Source organism: Oncorhynchus mykiss, chromosome 9 (genome assembly GCF_013265735.2).
Source record: "Oncorhynchus mykiss isolate Arlee chromosome 9, USDA_OmykA_1.1, whole genome shotgun sequence".
In the NCBI taxonomy this organism is placed as follows: Eukaryota; Metazoa; Chordata; class Actinopteri; order Salmoniformes; family Salmonidae; genus Oncorhynchus; species Oncorhynchus mykiss.
Genome location: NC_048573.1, coordinates 68889762 through 68905526, shown reverse-complemented (window position 1 = coordinate 68905526; position 15765 = coordinate 68889762). Strand labels below are relative to the sequence as shown.

General features: G+C 44.5%; 1 protein-coding gene and 1 long non-coding RNA gene across 5 annotated transcripts; both read right to left on the bottom strand.

The window, feature by feature from the left end:
- LOC118966105 lies at positions 1-4136 on the bottom strand. The gene is made up of 5 exons (XR_005053334.1): positions 3769-4136; positions 3551-3646; positions 3118-3335; positions 2632-2669; positions 1-2497 (listed from the first exon to the last, which is right to left on the bottom strand). It is a non-coding gene; the product is annotated as an uncharacterized LOC118966105 (long non-coding RNA).
- Positions 4137-10686: 6550 nt separating this feature from the next.
- Positions 10687-15057, bottom strand: LOC118966104 (eukaryotic translation initiation factor 4B-like). Of its 4 annotated transcripts, none has more exons than XM_036988829.1 (6): positions 14925-15017; positions 14738-14810; positions 13381-13518; positions 11928-12133; positions 11265-11381; positions 10687-11108 (listed from the first exon to the last, which is right to left on the bottom strand). In XM_036988829.1, exons 2-6 carry the CDS (start codon positions 14766-14768, stop codon positions 11052-11054), a joined length of 549 nt encoding a protein of 182 aa, XP_036844724.1. In that variant the 5' UTR covers positions 14769-14810; positions 14925-15017; the 3' UTR covers positions 10687-11051. The 4 variants fall into 4 exon arrangements, with proteins under 4 accessions (XP_036844724.1, XP_036844723.1, XP_036844725.1 ...); XM_036988828.1 differs by having other exon boundaries at positions 13381-13521; positions 14925-15016; XM_036988830.1 differs by lacking the exon at positions 14738-14810 and having other exon boundaries at positions 13381-13521; positions 14925-15057.
- Between the last annotated feature and the right edge of the window lie 708 nt (positions 15058-15765).

The following is a 15765-nucleotide window of genomic DNA, read 5'->3' as shown; positions in this document are numbered from 1 at the left end:
GATCCCCCCCAGACTAGGACCCACGCCATCCTCAGACTACAGTATATGCCTCAGGACCCACGCCATCCTCAGACCACAGTATATACCTCAGGACCCACGCCATCCTCAGACCACAGTATATACCTCAGGACCCACGCCATCCTCAGACCACAGTATATACCTCAGGACCCACGCCATCCTCAGACCACAGTATATACCTCAGGACCCACGCCATCCTCAGACCACAGTATATACCTCAGGACCCACGCCATCCTCAGACCACAGTATATACCTCAGGACCCACACCATCCTCAGACTACAGTATATACCTCAGGACCCACGCCATCCTCAGACTACAGTAGACTCCTCAGGACCCACGCCATCCTCAGACCACAGTATATACCTCAGGACCCATGCCATCCTCAGACCACAGTATATACCTCAGGACCCACACCATCCTCAGACTACAGTAGACTCCTCAGGACCCACGCCATCCTCAGACTACAGTATATACCTCAGGACCCACGCCATCCTCAGACTACAGTATATACCTCAGGACCCACGCCATCCTCAGACTACAGTATATACCTCAGGACCCACGCCATCCTCAGACCACAGTATATACCTCAGGACCCACGCCATCCTCAGACTACAGTATATACCTCAGGACTCACGCCATCCTCAGACCACAGTATATACCTCAGGACCCACGCCATCCTCAGACTACAGTATATACCTCAGGACCCACGCCATCCTCAGACTACAGTATATACCTCAGGACTCACGCCATCCTCAGACTACAGTATATACCTCAGGACCCACACCATCCTCAGACTACAGTATATACCTCAGGACCCACACCATCCTCAGACTACAGTATATACCTCAGGACCCACGCCATCCTCAGACTACAGTATATACCTCAGGACCCACGCCATCCTCAGACTACAGTACATACCTCAGGACCCACACCATCCTCAGACTACAGTACATGCCTCAGGACCCACACCATCCTCAGACCACAGCTTACTCCCATCGCTCCCTCTCTCCTCAGTTACACAGCAATGCCTGTTTCCCATCAGCGTTCTGAAGTGGAGAACTGAATGTCAGAGGTCACAATCTGGGCCAAAACCCAGCTTAAGGTCACAGGGTTCAGGGGTGTGGTGGAAGGGGTGGTTAGGATATACAGGATATTACAAGATCAATAGTCAAATATTGTATTTTCATCTATTTGAAGTGAACAAGAGAACCTAAAATGTGACAGAGAAACTTATAGCCCAGTTCAACAGAAAAAACTGAAAAAATGGGTGAATGCTTTAAGCTGTGAAGTGAGGGGTTAGATTCAGAAAATCACAACTGCATAATTTAGTAGTGGTATACCATAAAATACATTCCTTACATCCACTTTGGTAAATCTCTCCCACTCTGTGACCCACCCACATGGAGTTGATTAAATCCATCTCAACATTCCCATGGCTTAAAGAACCACATGAGTCTGTTTCCACAGTCATGCACGTTACATAGAGAAACAAACATCCAATGAGATGTGCTTCTTCACTTGGGATAGTGGGGTTACATACAGTACATACAATGTTAAAAACACCCTCTGCATTCAATTCCAGTCAACACATGGCCCATGGATAAGAGTGAGTGAAGATCATGCCTCCAATACGTTTAGGACAGTTCACACAATTTTTTTCATGACATGGTTGCCAGGAGATTTTCAGGCAGGTCCGGATGAGGCGTAAGGAAGGAAGCGTTTCCTTTCTGGAGAGGAAGCCATTGGCGGTATATTGGGACGGTGGCTGAAAAGATCCAGTTAATGACGGCTACAGATGATGATCAGAGAAACACAAACATCGCATCCCCCACAGTACATTTTTTTTGTTAATGTATGTCAGCAAAAGCCCCCTAAAACAGGGGACTTTCCTGTCTTTTCTTTGATTTAAAACTCCAGTCTGTCCCTCTGAGGTAGACCCTCCAGCATTAGTATAACCAGGTTTAGAGCTCAGAGAACCTACATAGTCCAGCATCTAGACTGGCGGGTGGTGAAGACGCATGTAGCTACACATCTCTCAACCCCACCTTTTACATTTAATTTATAATGACAAATTCAACCTTATTAAAAACCCGTCCAGCATTTCTCTAGCCTGGTCGCTGTCTCTGTTTTGATATATTACATACCACTCCTTGCCAAAGATTTGGCAAATTGTCAGGAGTGACAAGAAGTGGAATGTTAGCTAAAAAGACTGGTACCCAGACTAGTATTTCTCTATGTTTAGGTCCAATCTTGAAGGTGCATCCAGCCGGCAATGGGTTGGGTTTCTCTTTAAGCAGGTTAGCAGGAAGGGAGCTGTAGAGCTGCTCCAGCCAGGTTGGGCAGACCTCATTCTTTGCATCTTCCATCTTCTTCACTTCTTTCATTCACCCTCACCATGCATTGTCCTCCATATTGTCATGTGGGTCTGCGTCCATTATGTCAAGGCTGCATACTGTATCTATTCGCTGCGATCGACCTCTGAAGAGCATTGGGGGGGTGGGGGGGGGGGGGGGGGGGGGGGGGAGTAGATCAGTTTTTCAATTGAAACGTTTGAAAATCCCTCAAACCTGAATATAGCAGTTACATTCAGTTTGTCAGCAATCAATGCTTACCTTCTTTATCTGCCTGAGGCACTTCATCATCAGCTAAGCTAAAGGAGCGGGAAAATACAAAAAGGACAGATGTCAATAAAACTACCTTCAGTTAGGTGCAATAAAACTACCTTCAGTTAGGTGCAATAAAACTACCTTCAGTTAGGTGCAATAAAACTACCTTCAGTTAGGTGCAATAAAACTACCTTCAGGTAGGTGCAATAAAACTACCTTCAGTTAGGTGCAATAAAACTACCTTCAGTTAGGTGCAATAAAACTACCTTCAGTTAGGTGCAATACAACTACCTTCAGTTAGGTGCAATACAACTACCTTCAGGTAGGTGCAATAAAACTACCTTCAGTTAGGTGCAATAAAACTACCTTCAGTTAGGTGGATTGCTAGAATAACAAACAAATAGGGTTGGGCATTCCTGTTCTAGGTGTTAGGGGACTGTGGATTGTAGGGTGAGGTGTACCATAGAATTAATCTAAGGGTTGACCTCTAACCTGGTGAGCTGTAGGGGTGTGTCATTGCTGGGGGAGACGGTGGCCGGGCCTCGCCCTCACTGGAGCCCCCAACGGGCGTGGTCCTCTTGGCCCAGGCGTTCTCCTTGGGAGGTGGAGCGAGGCGGACTGTCTTGTCTGGGAGGGCTCGGCCACAGGGGAGGAGGGCTCCTCTTCACGCCCACTGTCCACCGAGCGCTCGCTCTCCCTGCGCTTGGAGGCTGGGAATCGGAGAGGAAGAATAAAAGAAAAACAATATATGACTGTTGTCCCATGTCAACAAATGTCCAACAGGAAATGAGTGTTCTGCTTTTATACCAACCCTGGGAAAGGAGCCTGCTTGAACCACAACATTACCGTCTGAAGGTGTCTAAGTGAATAGAGTACTGATATCGTCCCTGACTCAATTACCCATCATAACCAGTAAATTGCTCACCTCTGCAGGATTGGCCACGGCTGCCTGGTTTGGGAAAACTCACTGCCAGTCTGAGAGCATCCTGCCGGTTGGTCCTCACTGCGCCAGCTGGGGTGCCTGAGGGATGGTCAGGATCAATGAGTCAAAGATAACACAACACAGTATAATTGAAGTTTATTCTACAGACATACTCCATTTCCTCATGTTAGCCTATGATCTTCTTCCCTTTCGTAACATACCTCTCTCTGGGATTGTGGTCTGTGATTCTGTCTTCTAGCTCTCGCTGCAGTTTTTCTTGTTCCCTCTTCAGCCTCTCCTCCACCTCTCTCTCCTTGGCAGCCTTGTCCACTGGCTTGGCCCCACCGAAGATGGAGGCAGCCCTGTCCGAGGGGGCAGACAGGGTGCTGCTCTACTCCACCTCTTTAGGTAGGCTACGGGGTTTCAGTATCAACTTCAGTATCAACTTCCCCACTACCCTGGTGTCATCCTGTCAGTAGCTATCCTGTCGGTAGCCATCTTGCCGGTAGCTATCCTGTCCTCCCTCATCACGCCTGTAACCAGTGCCAAATGCCCTGCGACCCCCACCACCACCACCGGCGCGACAGTCAAAACTACCCGAGGGAAGCGGCAAAAATACAATATTAGTCATACTACAAGCCTTCACAAACAACATAACAAAAACACAACACCCACTATACAAAAGTCGAATGTGATCAACATATATTTTCCAAAGTTTGTCAAATATTTTCAGTTTTTGTTTAACTTTATAATATACAGAATCTAAAGGGAGGTTACTAGATTGTCAACCCTCCAGTTTGGTATTGACGGTGAGCATGAGGCTTTCCAATTGATGAGTATACATTGTTTTGCAGCAATTAGACCTAGATTTTAAAAATTACTCTGACATCGATCACCAATATTTACATTTCCCAACAGACATAAATCGTGGAGATGGATGGATGTAAATTCCTAGACACAATGAAATGCTAGCTCAGACATTATCCCCAAAAGATGTTAGTCACATGACCAGCACATGTAATAGGGTTCCGTTGTGCTCTTTGCATCTCCAACAGAGATGTGACATTTCTGTGTGCATTCTGTCGGGAATGTAGCAAGTGTAAAACAGTCCATTTGAATCTTGAGGTATTTCCATTCCAAATAAAGTTGGAGAGCAGGCCATTTATTTTATTAAAAAAGTTGGATGGAATTGAAATTAGCAGGGCATGGAATACATACACCAACCTCAGTAATACGGTTGAAGTCGGAAGTTTACATACACTTAGGTTGTGGTCATTAAAACTTGTTTTTTCAACCACTCCACAAATTTCTTGTTAACAAACTATAGTTCTGGCAACTCGGTTAGGACATCTACTATGTGCAAGACAAGTCATTTATCCAACAATTGTTTACAGATTATTTCACTGTATCACAATTCCAGTGGGTCAGAAGATTGTGCCTTTAAACAGCTTAGAAAATTCCAGAAAATTATGTCATGGTTTTAGAAGCTTCTGATAGGCTTATTGGCATCATTTGAGTCAATTGGAGGTGTACCTGTGGATGTATTTCAAGGCCTACCTTCAAACTCAGTTCCTCTTTGCTTGACATCATGGGAAAATCAAAAGAAATCAGTCAAGACCTCAGAAAACAAATTGTAGACCTCCACAAGTGTGGTTCATCCTTGGGAGAAATATCCAAACGCCTGAAGATACAACGTTCATCTGTACAAACAATAGTACGCAAGTATAAACACCATGGGACCATGCAGCCGTCATACCGCTCAGAAAGGAGAGGCGTTCTGTCTCCTAGAGATGAACCTACTTTGGTGCAAAAAGTGCAAATCAATCCCAGAACAACAGCAAAGGACATTGTGAAAATGCTGGAGGAAACAGGTACAAAAGTATCTATATCCACAGTAAAACGAGTCCTATATCGTCATAACCTGAAAGGCCGCTCAGCAAGGAAGAAGCCACTGCTCCAAAACTGCCATAAAAAAGCCAGACTACGGTTTGCAACTGCACATGTGGACAAAGATCGTAGTTTTTGGAGAAATGTCCTCTGGTCTGATGAAACGAAAATAGAACTGTTTAGCCATAATGACCATCGTTATGTTTGGAGGAAAAAGGGGGATGCTCGCAAGCCGAAGAACACCATCCCAACCGTGAAGCACGTGGGTGGCAGCATCATGTTGAAGGGGTGCTTTGCTGCAGGGGGGACTGGTGCACTTCACAAAATATATGGCATCATGAGGAGGGACAATTACGTGGATATATTGAAGCAACATCTCAAGACATCAGTCAGGAAGTTAAAGCTTGGTCGCAAATGGGTCTTCCAAATGGACAATGACCCCAAGCATACTTCCAAAGTTGTGGCAAAATGGCTTAAGGACAACAAAGTCAAGGTATTGGAGTGGCCATCACAAAGCCCTGACCTCAATCCCATAGAAAATGTGTGGGCAGAACTGAAAACACGTGTGAGAGCAAGGAGGCCTACAAACCTGACTCAGTTACACCAGGAATGGGCCAAAATTCACCCAACGTATTGTGGTAAGGCTACCCGAAATGTTTAAACCAAGTTAAACAATTTAAAGGCAATGCTACCAAATACTAATTGAGTGCATGTAAACTTCTGACCCACTGGGAATGTGATGAATGAAATAAATGCTTAAATAAATCCCTCTCTACTATTATTCTGACATTTCACATTCTTAAAATAAAGTGGTGATCCTAACTGACCTAAAACAGGGAATTTTTACTTGGATTAAATGTCAGGAATTGTGAAAAACTGAGTTTAAATATATTTGGCTAAGGTGTATGTAAGCTTCCAACTTCAACTGTAGGTCCTTCCACCCCAACCTAGGACATGCATTCCTGATTTTTTATTTTATTTATTTCACCTTTATTTAAACAGGTAGGCAAATTGAGAACAAGTTCTCATTTACAATTGCGACCTGGCCAACATAAAGCAAAGCAGTTCGACACATACAACAACACAGAGTAGTTACACATGGAGTAAAACAAACATACAGTCAATAATACAGTAGAAAAATAAGTCTATATACGATGTGAGCAAATGAGGTGCGATAAGGGAGGTAAAGGCAAAAAAAGGCCATGGTGGCGAAGTAAATACAATATAGCAAGTAAAACACTGGAATGGTTGATTTGCAGTGGAAGAATGTGCAAAGTAGAGATAGAAATAATGGGGTGTAAAGGAGCAAAATAAATGAATAAATACAGTAGGGAAAGAGGTAGTTGTTTGGGCTAAATTATAGATAGGCTATGTACAGGTGCAGTAATATGTGAGCTGCTCAGTAATCTGGTGCTTAAAGCTAGAGAGGGAGATAAGTGTTTCCAGTTTCAGAGATTTTTGTAGTTCGTTCCAGTCATTGGCAGCAGAGAACTGGAAGGAGAGGCGGCCAAAGGAAGAATTGGTTTTGGGGGTGACAAGAGAGATATACCTGCTGGAGCGCGTGCTACAGGTGGGTGCTGCTATGGTGACCAGCGAGCTGAGATAAGGGGGGACTTTACCTACCAGGGTCTTGTAGATGACCTGGAGCCAGTGGGTTTGGCAACGAGTATGAAGCGAGGGCCAGCCAACGAGAGCGTACAGGTTGCAGTAGTGGGTAGTATATGGGGCTTTGGTGACAAAATGGATGGCACTTTCTGTGTATACAGAAAAGAGAGTCGGTCCAAGAATTGAACCTTGTGGCACCCCCATAGAGACTGCCAGAGGCCCGGACAACAGACCCTCCGATTTGACACACTGAACTCTATCAGAGAAGTAGTTGGTGAACCAGGCGAGGCAATCATTTAAGAAACCAAGGCTGTCGAGTCTGCCGATGAGGATGTGGATGTGGTGATTGACAGAGTCGAAAGCCTTGGCAAGGTCAATGAATTTGGCTGCACAGTATTGTTTCTTATTGATGGCGGTTAAGATATCATTTGGGACCTTGAGCATGGCTGAGGTGCACCCATGACCAGCTCTGAAACCAGATTGCATAGCGGTGGGATTCGAAATGGTCGGTAATCTGTTTGTTGACTTGGCTTTCGAAGACCTTAGAAAGGCAGAGTAGGATAGATATAGGTCTGTAGCAGTTTGGGTCAAGAGTGTCCCCCCCTTTGAAGAGGGGGATGACCGCAGCTGCTTTCCAATCTTTGGGAATCTCAGACGACACGAAAGACAGGTTGAACAGGCTAGTAATAGGGGTGGCAACAAAAGAAAGGGTCCAGATTGTCTAGCCCGGCTGATCTGTAGGGGTCCAGATTTTGCAGCTCTTTCAGAACATCAGCTGACTGGATTTGGGAGAAGGAGAAATGGGGAAGGCTTGGGCGAGTTGCTGTGGGGGGTGCAGTGCTGTTGACCGGGGTAGGGGTAGCCAGGTGGAAAGCATGGCCAGCCGTAGAAAAATGCTTATTGAAATTCTCAATTATAGTGATTATAGTGGTGACAGCATTTCCTATCCTCAGTGCAGAGGGCAGCTGGGAGGAGGTGTTCTTATTCTCCATGGACTTTACAGTGTCCCAGAACTTTTTTGAGTTTGTGTTGCAGGAAGCAAATTTCTGCTTGAAAAAGCTAGCCCTGGCTTTTCTAACTGCCTGTGTATATTGGTTTCTAGCTTCCCTGAAAAGTGGCATATCACGGGGGCTGTTCGATGCTAATGCAGAACGCCATAGGATGTTTTTGTGTTGGTTAAGGGCAGTCAGCTCTGGAGAGAACCAAGGGCCATATCTGTTCCTGGTTCTAAATTTCTTGAATGGGGCATGCTTTTTTAAGATGGTGAGGAAGGCATTCTTAAAAAATAACCAGGCATCCTCTACTGACGGGATGAGATCAATATCCTTCCAGGATCCCAGACCAGGTCGATTAGAAAGGCCTGCTCGCTGAAGTGTTTCAGGGAGCGTTTGACAGTGATGAGTGGAGGTCGTTTGACCACTGACCCATTACAGATGCAGGCAATGAGGAAGTGATCGCTGAGATCTTGGTTGGAAACAGCAGAGGTGTATTTAGAGGGCAAGTTGGTTAGGATGATATCTATGAGGGTGCCCATGTTTACGGCTTTGTAGTGGTACCTGGTAGGTTCATTGATCATTTTTGTGAGATTGAGTGCATCAAGCTTAGATTGTAGGATAGCTGGGGTGTTAAGCATGTTCCAGTTTAGGTCGCCTAGTAGCACGAGCTCTGAAGATAGATGGGGGGGGGGGCAATCAGTTCACATATGGTGTCCAGAGCACAGCTTGAGGCAGAGGGTGGTCTATAGCAGGCGGCAACGGTGGGAGACTTATTTTTAGAGAGGTGTATTTTTAAAAGTAGAAGTTCAAATTGTTTGGGTACAGACCTGGATAGTAGGACAGAACTCTGCAGGCTCTCTTTGCAGTAGATTGCAACACCACCCCCTTTGGCCGTTCTATCTTGTCTGAAAATGTTGTAGTTAGGGATGAAAATTTCAGAATTTTTGGTGGTCTCCCTAAGCCAGGATTCTAGAACATCCGGGTTGGCAGAGTGTGCTAAAGCAGTGAATAAAACAAACTTAGGGAGGAGGCTTCTAATGTTAACATGCATGAAACCAAGGCTATTACGGTTACAGAAGTTATCAAAAGAGAGCGCCTGGGGAATAGGAGTGGAGCTAGGCACTGCAGGGCCTGGATTCACCTCTACATCACCAGAGGAACTGAGGAGGAGTAGGATAAGGGTATGGCTAAAAGCTATGAGAATTGGTCATCTAGAACGTCTGGAACAGAGAGTAAAAGGAGGTTTCTAGGGGCGATAAAAATAGTTTCAAGGTATAATGTACAGAGAAAGGTATGGTAGGATGTGAATAGGGTGGAGGTAAACCTAGGTATTGAGTGATGATGAGAGAGATATTGTCTCGAGAAACATCATTGAAACCAGGTGATGTCATCGCATGTGTGGGTGTTGGAACTAATAGGTTGGATAAGGTATAGTGAGCAGAACTAGAGGCTCTACAGTGAAATAAGCCAATAAACACTAACCAGAACAGCAATGGACAAGGCATTTGACATTAAGGAGAGGCATGCTTAGCCGAGTGATCATAAGGGTCCAGTGAGTAGTGAGGTTGGTTGGGGTCACGGCGATTCAGACAGCTAGCCGTGCCATCGGTAACAAGCTAGCATAGGATGGAGGTCTGTTTTTAGCCACCTCGTGCGTTTCTGTTGGTAGATTAGTGGGGTTCCGTGTGGTAGAGGGGATCAATCCAATTATAGTGACCCAAGAAAAATTGTCCGATAGACCTATTCAGATAGCAGCCGATAAGACAGCTAACGATTAGCTAGATGGGCGTTCAGGTAATGTCGCGTTCAGGTAATGGGACCAGTTGGATAACTCCCTCGGGCAGATAACGTCGGTAGTCCAGTCGTGAAGGTCCAGTGGGGCTCCGCATCGGCAGTAAAACGGGTCCGGATAGGTGATTGTAGCCCAGGAGTGGCTGATGGAACTCTTCAGCTGGCTAGCTCCGGAATAATTGATGTTTGCTCCGGGATCGATGTAAGCCAATAGTCACACGGATATCAGCTAGCTAGCTGCGAGATCCAGGTGTAAATGTCCAGAGCTTGGGGTTGAAATCCGGGGATATGGAAAGAAAAATAGGTCCGGTATGTTCTGGTCTGAGTCGCGATGTACAAAACTGGCGATAGATTTTCGAGCTTAAGGATAGCTGATGACCACAAACCGTGGTTAGCTGAATACTAACGTTAGCCAGTAAACTGGCTAGCTTCTGGCTAGCTTCTATTGTGGATTTCAGATTTTAGGTAAATAATAACTTTTTTTTTAAATTGGTGAGGCCGGTTGCAGGAGAGTGTTTTTGGAGAATAAAATATATAAAAGATATGCGAAGAAAGGTGTAAATATATACACCAAGACGAGGACAAAGGACGTCTGACTGCTATGCCATCTTGGGATAAGACCTAAGGGATGAAGGGTCGAAACGTTGCAACAAAATCACCTGGGAGCATGAACAGCATCGTGTGGCATTTTCCTTTTTCATGAGTTCGCCTATAACTCCATCACCTGCAAAAAAGTACCTAGATGTGCGTATGTATGTTCTTCAGCTTTTGTACTGTAGCTACACAAACATAAGATTCACACCTTTGTCCTTAGACTGTTAGGTTCTTATCTTTCAGAGTAAATAACTCACGGACTCTAGAGAAGCTTTAACCAAATTTAATTCTGCTCAAAGGGTCAGACAGACCAACATTTCTCACCATCACAGTTATATACATCCCCCTTAAGACACTCCTCCTTCTCTCCAATCCTTAAATCTTATGGTTCCACAGGAAAAGGGTAGTAAACCTTTAGTAACCTTTACCTTCAGGGGATCTGACCTCACTTCCTGACCTCAACCCCTCCTCCTTCTAGTCCACAGATGTCCATCCGTCTCCCCAATAGCAATCCGTTGAGCTCCTCCCGTCCACACAGCACATTCCACAGCCACTCTCTTTCTACAGATCTCACTCCTTAATATACTATGTGTCTGATCTATCATGTCTTTACTATCTCAATGTTCAAAATGTCAAATCCAACAAGACCAATCTGCAATGTCCACAAGGATCCTTCTGTTTCCGAAGTTCTGCATGGAGGAAGAGGAGGAAGAGCAAACAACATTACAAAAGTAATGGATGACATGTGCCATCTAGTGGCCAAACCTATTGACTGCCGTTTCACCAGCTAGTGGCTAAACCTATGGACTATTTTCCTTGAAGCTCACTTTGTATATTGGACTAACCTCTTTGTTTAGACTCAAGGCACTCAGGAGAGATTCCACATCATCAAACTCAGCATAGCCAAACCCCTTTGAGCGGTCTTGGTTACTGGGTTCTCTAGGAAGATGTACTGCACTGATCTACACACACACACACACAGACACACAGACAGACAGACAGACAGACAGAGTCAAACAAAGATATAGTATGTCTGGGTTTAAATGAACAAATACTAGCAGCAAGTTGGCAAATAATTTATAACAGGGGTATTTAAATCTTACTCTACGAGGTCCGGACTACTGCTGCTTTTCTGTTCTGCCTGATAATTAATTGCACCCACCTGGTGTCCTAGGTCTAAATCAGTCCCTGATTAGAGGGATAGAATGAAAGAAAGAAAAAAGCAGTGGAACTGCCTTCAAGGTCCAGATTTCATTTCGAGGGCTTATAATAATGTATGCCATTCAGCAGATGCTTTTATCCAAAGAGACCTACAGTCATGCCTGCATACATATTACGTACGGGTGGACCTGGGAATCGAACCCACTATCCTGGCATTACAAGTGCAATGCCCTACCAACTGAGCTACAGAGGACCCACAAAGGAATTAACTGTGTAACACAACAGATTTAGGCTTAAATGTTATGCTTTGGGTAGGGCCAAACGTGCTAAATTTGAAATGCACTTACCCCCACGCCCCTGAAGAAGTCCATGATGGAGTCCTCAGTCACATCGTAGGGCAGGTTGCCCAGGAAGGCGGTGTAAGGGGGACCGCGAGGAATAGAAGAGCGGCCAACGTTTGGCTCCCAGGCTGAACGGGGTGCTGTGGGCAGGATGGAGCGGTCGATGGCTGGGGCCCGGGAAATATCCTCCTCTGTATGCCAGGAGGTGGATACTGGAGGGAGAAGGGAGAAATATAGAGGGATTGGAGGTTAAAGGGCCAATCTATGATTGGACATGATTTTTTTTAACTTTCAAATTAATAATATACAGTGCCTTCAGAAAATATTCACACCCCTTGACTTTGTGTTGTGTTACAGTCTGAATTTAAAATGTATTCAATTCAGATTTTGTGTCTCTCGCCTACCCACAATACACCTTAATGGAAAGCGCTCAGGGATTTCACCATGAGGCCAATGGTGACTTTAAAACAGTTGCAGAGTTTAATGGCTGTGATAGGAGAAAACTGAGGATGGGTCAACAACATTGCAGTTACTCCACAATACTAACCTAGAGTAAAAGGAGTGAAAAGAACAAAGCCTGTACAAAATACAAATATTCCAAAACATGCATTTTTGCAATAAGGCACTAAAGTAAAACTGCAAAAAATGTGACAAAGAAATTAACTTAATGTTCTGAATACAACGTGTTATGTTTGGTGCAAATGCAACACAACACATAACTGAGCACCACTTTTCAAATGTTCAAGGATGATGGTGGCTGCATCATGTTATGGGTATGCTTGTAATTGACAAAGACTAACAAGTTTTTTGGGGGGGATAAAAATAAATGGAATAGAGCTAAGCACAGGCAAAATTCTAGAGGAAAACCTGGTTCAGTCTACTTTCCAACAGACACTGGGAGACAAATTCACCTTTCAGCAGCACCATAACCTAAAGCACAAGACCAAATATACACTGGAGTTGCTTACCAGGTCAACATTGAATGTTCCTGAGTGGCCTAGTTACAGTTTTCACTTTCACAATGTAATTGTACACAAACACGTTATAGCCTCAAAACATGGTTGAAAGTATAATTTTGATCTCATGGATGATGTGTCATTGCATGCATAGCTCTGTCTATGAATTTGAGAGTGGTTACATTTCTCCAGCCCCAATCCTCAGATAGTTACCAAAAACAGTGCCAGGGTCGCAATTTTTGTCATTGTTTAAACTGCAGATTTCCCTTTTAAGATCATGCTGCCTTGGTATGTACGGATCCTCACGATAAGATGGGTCAGATGCTGTTCTGACACGTTGACTATGAATACCAAAACACAGGTGTACTGACCAGAGATGAATGTCACAGAACAGGATTGGGCCTACATGAGTTACAGTAGCCAAATCTTAACAAAATGTATCCTGGTTGGAGAAAGGAGAACAAATAACTCTGATGCTGCATCCTTTTTCTGAAGAATCTCACCCTCTGTGTCTAGGTCATCTGTCTCGTCGGCCCAGCTGCTAGTGGACTTGGTGGGGGGGTAACTTGGGGGTGCATTACCCCCCTTGTCCTCTGCCAGGAAGTTAGTCAGGGATAGGGTCTTATTCCCCTTCTTCTTAGCTGCTGTGAGGAGAGGGTGACATTTTATCACGGTCAAACAGCTCTTTGGCAAGTTTCTGACAAGACTCACTGTGACAGGAAAATGGTAGTGCTGCTGCACCCCCCCCCCCCCCCTCCTCTTGTGAAACAGACCAAACAGGGGTCTGAGAAGTGAATAACCTCTATGGAAGAATTTTCCTCGAAATCTAAAGGCTCAACCTAGATTCGAGCCAATGTCTTAAATAGTTGAACATGTTATTACTCCTACCCCGTGAAAGTGACTTTTTCATTTTTTGTTGTTGTCAAAAACAACTTTATATTGAAGGAGGGCCTTTGAGTTGCAAATGCGCAGTTCGGCGCTAAACACGATTACGTGATTCCACGCATTAGTTTAGCTAGCCAACATCGCCATGACGTTTTTCTTTTTACACATTGCAAGTGTGATTGGGGATTATAGTGGAGAAGGACATGTAACATATCTTCATACTGTCTTTGGCCTTATTGTGCTGGCTTGGATCATTTATTTAAATTTGTAATTTTTACACTGTCCTTTACAATATTGTAATGACACAGCAGGTCTCGAACCCTCGACATTCGAGCCCGAGGTCCGGCACGCTATCGACCGTGCCGCAAAAGCACAGCGCTTATAAACCCCGGGTCGTTACACAGCAATAAGGGTGGACGGGTAACCTGGCCATCCCAGTAGTGTACAACTCAGCGTGGCTTGCTTTTGGGCCAAAGGGATTGAATCAGGCAAAAGTGTTTGGGTGTGTTGCACTTAGCAGTGAGTCAGTGACGGAAAATAATATCCCTGCAAAGAGACTAACAGAGCCCGATATTTAAGGGTCATTCCAAGCACGCCACATGGGTCACAGAACCGTGTGTAATGTGGATGTTCACTTTACAGACTTGCAGAAGAGCATGAAATGAGGCCATCACCATTCCCTCCTCCATCAGATGTTGACGCACCACAAAAACATAAACTACCCCCCACCCTGGTCTACTACGCATGCCCCAGACACTGTCAACGTAGGCTAGCCAGCTGTCTACTCTTTGTTTACATAGATGTCAGGTCAAGTGTCTATATAACTTTGGGTACATATTTCTAAAACCCTGCAGATATAACTCATTGTGTTGACATAGTTTGTTTGGGACTGAGACAGTTGCATACTACCTATGATGGCGCATGAGCATTCCTGTGCACAATGACCAGCTGGTCTTCGGAGAAAAATAACGTTACCCTGTAAAGTGCGATGTTTACATGGTTCCATGCCCACTCCCTCCCTGCAGCGTCCGCCACGATACAGCCCCTCCTGACACAAAGCATGTGAAGTCGACACACTTCAAAGTATGCATTTCAAAACGGTGAATCCATCCCTTTCTAAAAACACCCGGCCCATGCAGAATTTAGCTAACACAATTCTCACCTGACGTCGCCATGTTGGAGAACAACTGCCAGGATCCTCGATGGAGACGCGGGCACACAAGTATCCGCGTGCATGCTTCGCATAGTGTTTTCGTGATTTGCAGTGGTGTAGATCACTCTATCACTGTGGTGTAGATCACTCCATCACCACTGGAGAGCAGGCTAGGCCTAATTGACGGAGAGTTTTTCAAAAGTTATTAATGAGGGTGTAACAAAATGCTTGCGTTTCTATCTCCAACAGTGCAGTAATATCGAACAAGTAACAATACACATATTCAACGTCAAGGAATGGAATTAAGAATATATAAATATTTGGACTGGTAATGTAAGAACATAGACTAAAATACAGTAGAATTGGATTAGCACAGTGAACGTATGCCTATATTCACCATGTTAATCCCATTGCATGATGACCTTAATATGATGCCATTTACTGTATTTGGTAAATAAAGGTGTAAATGTGTTTGTTTCATTCTGAGTGGAGGGGTTTATTGTGTTTGTTGGTTCTTCAATCTTCAAAAGTCCCAACAACGATAGTAAAACTAGACAGATTCTCCCTCATACGGACATTTCCCACATCCCAATGAGGATAAAGGCAATGTTATGCTTGTGTGATGCAAAATCTGTGGTAGAAAAGGTGTTTGGTCTGTTCTGAGTGGAGAATATCCATCCAAATCAAATGTTATTTGTTATATACACGTGTTTAGCAGATGTAATTGGTCACATACACGTGTTTAGCAGATGTAATTGGTCACATACACGTGTTTAGCAGATGTAATTGGTCACATACACATGTTTAGCAGATGTTATTGGTCACGTACACATGTTTAGCAGATGTTATT

What these genes read in the sequence shown, in the direction of transcription:
- LOC118966104 (XM_036988828.1), bottom strand. Translation starts at nt 14,768, where the DNA reads ATGGAACCATGTAAACATCGCACTTTACAGG. An exon ending in ACTTCTTCAGGGGCGTGGGG is followed by an intron (nt 11,382 to 11,927) that starts GTAAGTGCATTT and finishes GTGTGTGTGTAG; the next exon opens with ATCAGTGCAGTACATCTTCC. An exon ending in CCTTGAGTCTAAACAAAGAG is followed by an intron (nt 11,109 to 11,264) that starts GTTAGTCCAATA and finishes TCCTCCATGCAG; the next exon opens with AACTTCGGAAACAGAAGGAT.